Source organism: Nerophis lumbriciformis, linkage group LG20 (genome assembly GCF_033978685.3).
Source record: "Nerophis lumbriciformis linkage group LG20, RoL_Nlum_v2.1, whole genome shotgun sequence".
Lineage (NCBI taxonomy): Eukaryota > Metazoa > Chordata > Actinopteri > Syngnathiformes > Syngnathidae > Nerophis > Nerophis lumbriciformis.
The window spans coordinates 34,221,108-34,230,000 of record NC_084567.2 but is presented as its reverse complement, the minus strand read 5'-3'; the positions used below and the strand labels follow the sequence as shown (position 1 = coordinate 34,230,000).

Genomic DNA, 8,893 nt, shown 5'->3' with positions numbered 1-8,893 from the left:
TTTTAAATAAAAATAAATCATGCAATAACATTAGCAGGAGCTTATTCATCATCTTCACTCTTTGTGTATTTTTTCCTTCTATATTGTAGTTGTTTGTGCCCAAGGACTTCAGGCAAAGGACAAGACGGGCTCGAGTGATCCGTATGTCACTGTGCAGGTGGGCAAGACCAAGAAGCGGACCAAAACTATTTATGGCAACCTCAATCCAGTGTGGGAGGAGAAATATAACTTGTAAGTTAGCATTATTTCCATGTTATCCAAGAGAAAAAGTATTTCTCTTTTTTAATACCCTGTGTGTGTGTATCTTGTACTTTTTGTCAGCGAATGCCACAATTCGTCAGACAGAATCAAAGTACGTGTGTGGGATGAAGACGATGACATCAAGTCGAGGGTGAAGCAGCGTCTTAAGAGGGAATCTGACGATTTCCTTGGCCAGAGTATTATTGAAGTCCGGACGCTCAGCGGAGAGATGGACGTCTGGTACAACCTGGGTCAGTGTTGACATGCGCATGACAATAAATATAACATCGTCTTTATTATTTTAGCTGCCAAGTGGTTGTAACCATTCATGACTCAATGGTAGGCAGTTCGGTCAGTGTCAGTTGTGCATGGTTTTGTGAGCACCACATATGAAAAAATTGCGAATAGAATAGATCGCTTTATTGTCATGAAACATGAGAGCATAACGAAATTAGGTGGCAACTCTGTTATGTGGAGTTAAAATACAAACCCCGTTTCCATATGAGTTGGGAAATTGTGTTAGATGTAAATATAAACGGAATACAATGATTTGCAAATCATTTTCAACCCATATTCAGTTGAATATGCTACAAAGACAACATATTTGATGTTTGTTTTTTTTGCAAATAATCATTAACTTTAGAATTTGGTGCCAGCAACACGTGACAAAGAAGTTGGGAAAGGTGGCAATAAATACTGATAAAGTTGAGGAATGCTCATCAAACACTTATTTGGAACATCCCACAGGTGTGCGGGCTAATTGGGAACAGGTGGGTGCCATGATTGGGTATAAAAACAGCTTCCCAAAAAATGCTCAGTCTTTAACAAGAAAGGATGGGGCGAGGTACACCCCTTTGTCCACAACTGCGTGAGCAAATAGTCAAACAGTTTAAGAACAACGTTTCTCAAAGTGCAATTGCAAGAATATTAGGGATTTCAACGTCTACGGTCCATAATATCATCAAAAGGTTCAGAGAATCTGGTGAAATCACTCCACGAAAGCGGCATGGCCGGAAACCAACATTGAATGACCGTGACCTTCGATCCCTCAGACGGCATTGTATCAAAAACCAACATCAATCTCTAAAGGATATCACCACATGGGCTCAGGAAGACTTCAGAAAACCACTGTCACTAAATACAGTTTGCCGCTACATCTGTTAAGTGCAAGTTAAAGCTCTACGATGCAAAGCGAAAGCCATTTATCAACAACATCCAGAAACGCCGCCGGCTTCTCTGGGCCCGAGATCATCTAAGATGGACTGATACAAAGTGGAAAAGTGTTCTGTGGTCTGACGAGTCCACATTTCAAATTGTTTTTGGAAATATTCGACATCGTGTCATCCGGACCAAAGGGGAAGCGAACCATCCAGACTGTTTTCGACGCAAAGTTCAAAAGCCAGCATCTGTGATGGTATGGGGGTGCATTAGTGCCCAAGGCATGGGTAACTTACACATCTGTGAAGGCACCATTAATGCTGAAAGGTACATACAGGTTTTGGAACAACATGTGCTGCCATCTAAGCGCCATCTTTTTCATGGACGCCCCTGCTTATTTCAGCAAGACAATGCCAAGCCACATTTAGCACGTGTTACAACAGCGAGTGCTGGTACTTTCCTGGCCCGCCTGCAGTCCAGACCTGTCTCCCATCGAAAATGTGTGGCGCATTATGAAGCGTAAAATACGACAGCGGAGACCCCGGACTGTTGAACGACTGAAGCTCTACATAAAACAAGAATGGGAAAGAATTCCACTTTCAAAGCTTCAACAATTAGTTTTCTCAGTTCCCAATCGTTTATTGAGTGTTGTTAAAAGAAAAGGTGATGTAACACAGTGGTGAACATGCCCTTTCCCAACTACTTTGGCACGTGTTGCAGTCTTGAAATTCTAAGTTAATTATTATTTGAAAAAAAAAATAAAGTTTATGAGTTTAAACATCAAATAACTTGTCTTTGTAGTGCATTCAATTGAATATGGGTTGAAAAGGATTTGCAATTCATTGTATTCCGTTTATATTTACATCTAACACAATTTCCCAACTCATATGGAAACGGGGTTTGTACAAGACAAACATTAAATAACATGTTAAAAATGAATACCAGTGCGAACAGCAGTGCAACAGTAAAAAACAGTGTAAGCTATTGGGACAAATTCAATGTCCTTATCCACAGGTAAAAACTTTTTCAGAATCAGGATCAGAATAGTTTTTATTGCCATTGTTTGAGAACGGGTTCACAAACTAGGAATTTGACTTGGCGCAATCGTGCAACATAAAACACATATAACACAGAATAGAATAACATGTAACATAACATAATATGTTCTAGAGTCACACATGGCAATATACTACTATCAACATACCACAGTTGTCACAGAAAACCCAATAATATCATGTTGCTATTTTTTTCCAAATATGCTCCATATGTATGCTCCACCACTCCACCAGGATCACGCTTTCAATAAGTCAGTTGTTTGGACCTCATTTCGTACGTCTCAGTTGCCCGAGGAACATTTTTATTCACCCAGGGTAGGAGAGTCCTCCGAGGTACACATTTGTCCGCGTTAAAAACGCTGCTTTTCTTTGGCAGTCCTTTTTTTGTGGAATTTCAAATGAGCTCATTGTGCTTGCAGACGGTTTAGCTCGTTTCAGACAAGCTCACCTATAATCTGAAGTGCCATCCCTCGGGGAGGGGAAATGTTTTCATTAGGACCAAGCTTGCATTCAGTCATTACAGAGGCAGAGGTTTCTTGATCTGTCCTTTTATAGAAAACATGAAGTTTGAGAAAAGGTGTTTGCCTCCCTGTCTTTTGACCTTCCGCTATTTACAAACCCCGTTTCCATATGAGTTGGGAAATTGTGTTAGATGTAAATATAAACGGAATACAATGATTTGCAAATCATTTTCAACCCATATTCAATTGAATGCACTACAAAGACAACATATTTGATGTTCAAACTCACAAACTTTATTTTTTTTTGCAAATAATAATTAACTTAGAATTTCATGGCTGCAACACGTGCTAAAGTAGTTGGGAAAGGGCATGTTCACCACTGTGTTACATGGCCTTTCCTTTTAACAACACTGAACTGAGGAGACACATTTTTTAAGCTTCTCAGGTGGAATTCTTTCCCATTCTTGCTTGATGTACAGCTTAAGTTGTTCAAAAGTCCGGGGGTCTCCGTTGTGGTATTTTAGGCTTCATAATGCGCCACACATTTTCAATGGGAGACAGGTAGGCCAGACTAGTACCCGCACTCTTTTACTATGAAGCCACGTTGATGTAACACGTGGCTTGGCATTGTCTTGCTGAAATAAGCAGGGGCGTCCATGGTAACGTTGCTTGGATGGCAACATATGTTGCTCCAAACCCTGTATGTACCTTTCAACATTAATGGTGCCTTCACATATGTGTAAGTTACCCATGCCTTGGGCACTAATACACCCCCATACCATCACACATGCTGGCTTTTCAACTTCGCGCATATAACAATCCGGATGGTTCTTTTCCTCTTTGTTCCGGATGACACGACGTCCACAGTTTCCAAAAACAATTTGAAATGTGGACTCGTCAGACCACAGAACACTTTGACACTTTGCGTCAGTCCATCTTAGATGAGCGTGGGCCCAGCGAAGCCGGTGGTGTTTCTGGGTGTTGTTGATAAATGGCTTTGGCTTTGCATAGTAGAGTTTTAACTTACACTTACAGATGAAGCAACGAACTGTAGTTACTGACAGTGGGTTTCTGAAGTGTTCTTGAGCCCATGTGGTGATATCCTTTACACACTGATGTCGGTTTTTGATGCAGTACCGCCTGAGGGATCCAAGGTAACGGGCATTCAATATTGGTTTTCAGCCTTGCTGCTTACATGGAGTGATTTCTCCAGATTCTCTGAACCTTTTGAGGATATTACGGACCGTAGATGGTGAAATCCCTAAATTCCTTGCAATTGCTCATTGAGAAATGTTCTTAAAACACATTTGTTCACAAAATGGTGACCCTCGCCCCATCCTTGTTTGTGGATGACTGAGCATTTCATGGACGCTGCTTTTATACCAAATCATGGCATCCACCTGTTCCCAATTAGCCTGTTCACCTGTGGGATGTTCCAAATAAGTGTTTGATGAGCATTCCTCAACTTTCCCAAGCTTTTTTGCCACTTGTGCCAGCTTTTTTTAAACATGTTGCAGGCATCCAATTCCAAATGAGTTAATATTTGCAAAAAATAACAAACTTTTCCAGTTCGAACATTAAATATCTTGTCTTTGCAGTCTATTCAATTGAATATAGGTTGAAAAGGATTTGCAAATCATTGTATTCTGTTTTTATTTACGATTTACACAACGTGACAACTTCACTGGTTTTGGGTTTTGTTCTTCTCAACATATTTTCTCAGGTCCAGAACGATGAAATAAGTGCCAAAGTTGTCCACTTTAACGTCATTAAAGGGGAACATTATCACCAGACCTATGTAAGCGTCAATATATACCTTGATGTTGCAGAAAAAAGACCATATATTTTTCTAACCGATTTCCGAACTCTAAATGGGTGAATTTTGGCGAATTAAACGCCTTTCTAATATTCGCTTTCTTAGCGATGACGTCAAAACGTGACGTCACATCGGGAAGCAATCCGCCATTTTCTCAAACACCGAGTCAAATCAGCTCTGTTATTTTCCGTTTTTTCGACTGTTTTCCGTACCTTGGAGACATCATGCCTCGTCGGTGTGTTGTCGGAGGGTGTAACAACACGAACAGGGACGGATTCAAGTTGCACCAGTGGCCCAAAGGTGCGAAAGTGGCAAGAAATTGGACGTTTGTTCCGCACACTTTACCGACGAAAGCTATGCTACGACAGAGATGGCAAGAATGTGTGGATATCCTGCGACACTCAAAGCAGATGCATTTCCAACGATAAAGTCAAAGAAATCTGCCGCCAGACCCCCATTGAATCTGCCGGAGTGTGTGAGCAATTCAGGGACAAAGGACCTCGGTAGCACGGCAAGCAATGGCGGCAGTTTGTTCCCGCAGACGAGCGAGCTAAACCCCCTATCGACCCTAGCTTCCCTGGCCTGCTGACATCAACTCCAAAACTGGACAAATCAGCTTTCAGGAAAAGAGTGCGGATGAGGGTATGTCTACAGAATATATTAATTGATGAAAATTGGGCTGTCTGCACTCTCAAAGTGCATGTTGTTGCCAAATGTATTTCATATGCTGCAAACCTAGTTCATAGTTGTTAGTTTCCTTTAATGCCAAACAAACACATACCAATCGTTGGTTAGAAGGCGATCGCCGAATTCGTCCTCGCTTTCTCCCGTGTCGCTGGCTGTCGTGTCGTTTTCGTCGGTTTCGCTTGCATACGGTTCAAACCGATATGGCTCAATAGCTTCAGTTTCTTCTTCGATTTCGTTTCCGCTACCTGCCTCCACACTACAACCATCCGTTTCAATACATGCGTAATCTGTTGAATCGCTTAAGCCGCTGAAATCCGAGTCTGAATCCGAGCTAATGTCGCTATAGCTTGCTGTTCTTTCCGCCATGTTTGTTTGTGTTGGCTTCACTATGTGACGTCACAGGAAAATGGACGGGTGTATATAACGATGGTTAAAATCAGGCACTTTGAAGCTTTTTTTAGGGATATTGCGTGATGGCTAAAATTTTGAAAAAAAAACTTCGAAAAATATAATAAGCCACTTGGAACTGATTTTTAATGGTTTTAACCCTTCTGAAATTGTGATAATGTTCCCCTTTAACTAAACTGAAGGACTTTGAACCTACAAGAACTAGAATAGTGAGGGCTAATTTCTTCCCTGTGCCTTTGGAAATAGGAACTGAGAGGTTAAATCTCTGGTACATGTTAAACATTCTCTTTCTCCATCATCTGCCCTCTGCACCCCCCCTTCTCCTCCTTATGTGTTATTATCAAGTCGCTCCAGTTAGGAATCGACTTATCCACCGACATGTATAAATTACCCTTAATGGTGGGCCTGTCAGAGCAAATAGCAGGGGGGGATCGTCAGGCGCTACGCCTCCAGAAAGATCTCCCACTCAAGTGAACATACACAGAGCCATACAGCCTTGCTCACGTCCGTTTCCCCTCAACCCCTCCATCAGAGTGCGTACTGCCATGCAGACATTGAACATCAGAGTGATAGCCAGGTTCCTCTTGCCCTGCCTCCAGACACGAGTCTGGACTCAACAATGACTTTAGCGTATGACTGGAAATATGTGACGGGAGAGTTTGTGTTGGATTGCAGAGAAGAGGACGGACAAGTCGGCGGTGTCGGGCGCCATCCGCCTCCAAATCAACGTGGAGATCAAGGGAGAGGAGAAAGTGGCTCCGTACCATGTGCAGTACACCTGTTTGCATGAGGTAATTGCGCCTTTCTAGACACAATTGTAACAAAAAAGTAGTCCGAAAATGAGCTTTTATCACTTCTTTAAGACGCCATGATTGCAAAGTGGTCATTAATTATAGAGATGTCCGATAATATCGGCCGATAAATGCTTTAAAATGTAATATCGGAAATTAGTAAAATGTATGACTTTTTAAAACGCCGCTGTACGGAGTGGTACACGGCCCAGTCCCATAATACCTACGGCTATTCACACACACAAGTGAATGCCATTCATACTTGGTCAACAGCCATACAGGTCACACTGAAGGTGGCCGTATAAACAACTTTAACACTGTTGCAAATATGCGCCGCACTGTGAACCCACACCAAACAAGAATGACAAACACATTTCGGGAGGACATCCGCACCGTAACACAACATAAACACAACGGAACAAATACCCAGAATCCCTTGCAGCACTAACTCTTCCGGGACGCTACATTATACACCCCCCGCTATCCCCTTAATGCACTTTGTGACTTCAATAATAAATATGGCAGTGTCATGTTGGCATTTTTTTTCCATAACTTGAGTTGATTTATTTTGGAAACAGGAATGACAAACACATTTCGGGAGAACATCCGCACCGTAACACAACATAAACACAACGGAACAAATACCCAGAATCCCTTGCAGCACTAACTCTTCCGGGACACTACAATATACAACCCCCGCTACCCTCTACCCCGCCCACCTCAACCTCCTCATGCTCTCTCAGTTAGAGCATGTCCCAATTTCCAAGCTGCTGTTTTGAGGCATGTTAAAAAAAAATAATGCACTTTGTGACTTCAATAATAAATATGGCAGTGCCATGTTGGCATTTTTTTTCCATAACTTGAGTTGATTTATTTTTGGAAAAACTTGTTACATTGTTTAATGCATCCAGCGGGGCATCACAACAAAATTAGGCATAATAATGTGTTAATTCCACGACTGTCTATATCGGTTGATATCGGAATCGGTAATTAAGAGTTGGACAATATCGGATATCGGCAAAAAATCCATTATTGTTGAGGTGGGGGAGGGGTAGAGGGTAGCGGGGGGTGTATATTTTAGCATTCCGGAAGAGTTAGTGCTGCAAGGGCTTCTGGGTATTTGTTCTGTTGTGTTTATGTTGTGTTACGGTGCGGATGTTCTCCCGAAATGTGTTTGTCATTCTTGTTTGGTGTGGGTTCACAGTGTGGCGCATATTTGTAACAGTGTTAAAGTTGTTTATACGGCCACCCTCAGTGTGACCTGTATGGCTGTTGACCAAGTATGCGTTTGCATTCACTTGTGTGTGTGTGAAAAGCCGTAGATATTATGTGATTGGACGGGCACGCAAAGGCAGTGCCTTTAAGGTTTATTGGCACGTCCGTGTACCACTACGTACAGCGGCGTTTTAAAAAGTCAAACATTTTACTTTTTGAAACCGATACCGATGATTTCCGATATTAAATTTTAAAGCATTTATCGGCCGATAATATCGGCAGCCCGATATTATCGGACACCTCTAGTTTTAACACATTTGCATTTAAAAAAATAAAATGAAATAAAATAAATTACTACATAATGTCATTATGTAGGAGTGACTGTAGAATTTTGAGGACAAAAATGCATTCATTCCATTTTGAAAAAAGGAAACAAAATGTGGAAAAAGGCAAGCGCTGTGAATACTTTCACTTTTCATTGAACTGATCGAAACATTTTTTTTGTTCCATTCCAGAACCTGTTCCACCACTCCACAGATATCCACGGACGAGGCGTGGTTAAAATCCCGGAGGCTCGTGGGGACGACGCGTGGAAAGTTTATTTCGATGACGTGCCACAAGACATCGTGGATGAATTTGCCATGCGCTATGGAATCGAATCCATCTATCAGGCCATGACGTATGTTTGATTCTCATGCTATGCCTTTCCTTTCAGTTTTTTGTCCCTATTTCTATTGACATTACATATTGTCTCTATTTGTATTGACATTACATATTGTCCCTATTTATATTGACATTACATACTGTCTCTATTTGTATTGACATTACATATTGTCTCTAATTGTATTGACATTACATATTGTCTCTATTTGTATTGACATTACATAATGTCTCTATTTGTATTGACATTACATATTGTCTCTATTTGTATTGACATTACATATTGTCTCTATTTGTATTGACATTACATATTGTCTCTATTTGTATTGACATTGCATATTGTCTCTATTTGTATTGACATTACATATTGGCCTCTAAATACTGGAGCTGATGGTAGATGAG

The 8,893-nt window shown here is 41.2% G+C and overlaps 1 protein-coding gene across 9 annotated transcripts in view; it reads left to right on the top strand.

Annotated features, from left to right (window-relative positions):
- The window catches only part of LOC133619663 (protein unc-13 homolog B-like), a 172,137-nt gene that overhangs the window by 109,270 nt on the left and 53,974 nt on the right, over window positions 1–8,893 (top strand). For all 9 annotated transcript variants that reach the window (XM_061980854.2, XM_072915346.1, XM_061980851.2 and 6 more), the window contains exons 17-20: window positions 90–231; window positions 322–491; window positions 6,501–6,616; window positions 8,347–8,510. In XM_061980854.2, coding sequence (XP_061836838.2) covers window positions 90–231; window positions 322–491; window positions 6,501–6,616; window positions 8,347–8,510 — 592 coding nt within the window. The remainder of the gene's footprint in view (window positions 1–89; window positions 232–321; window positions 492–6,500; window positions 6,617–8,346; window positions 8,511–8,893) is intronic.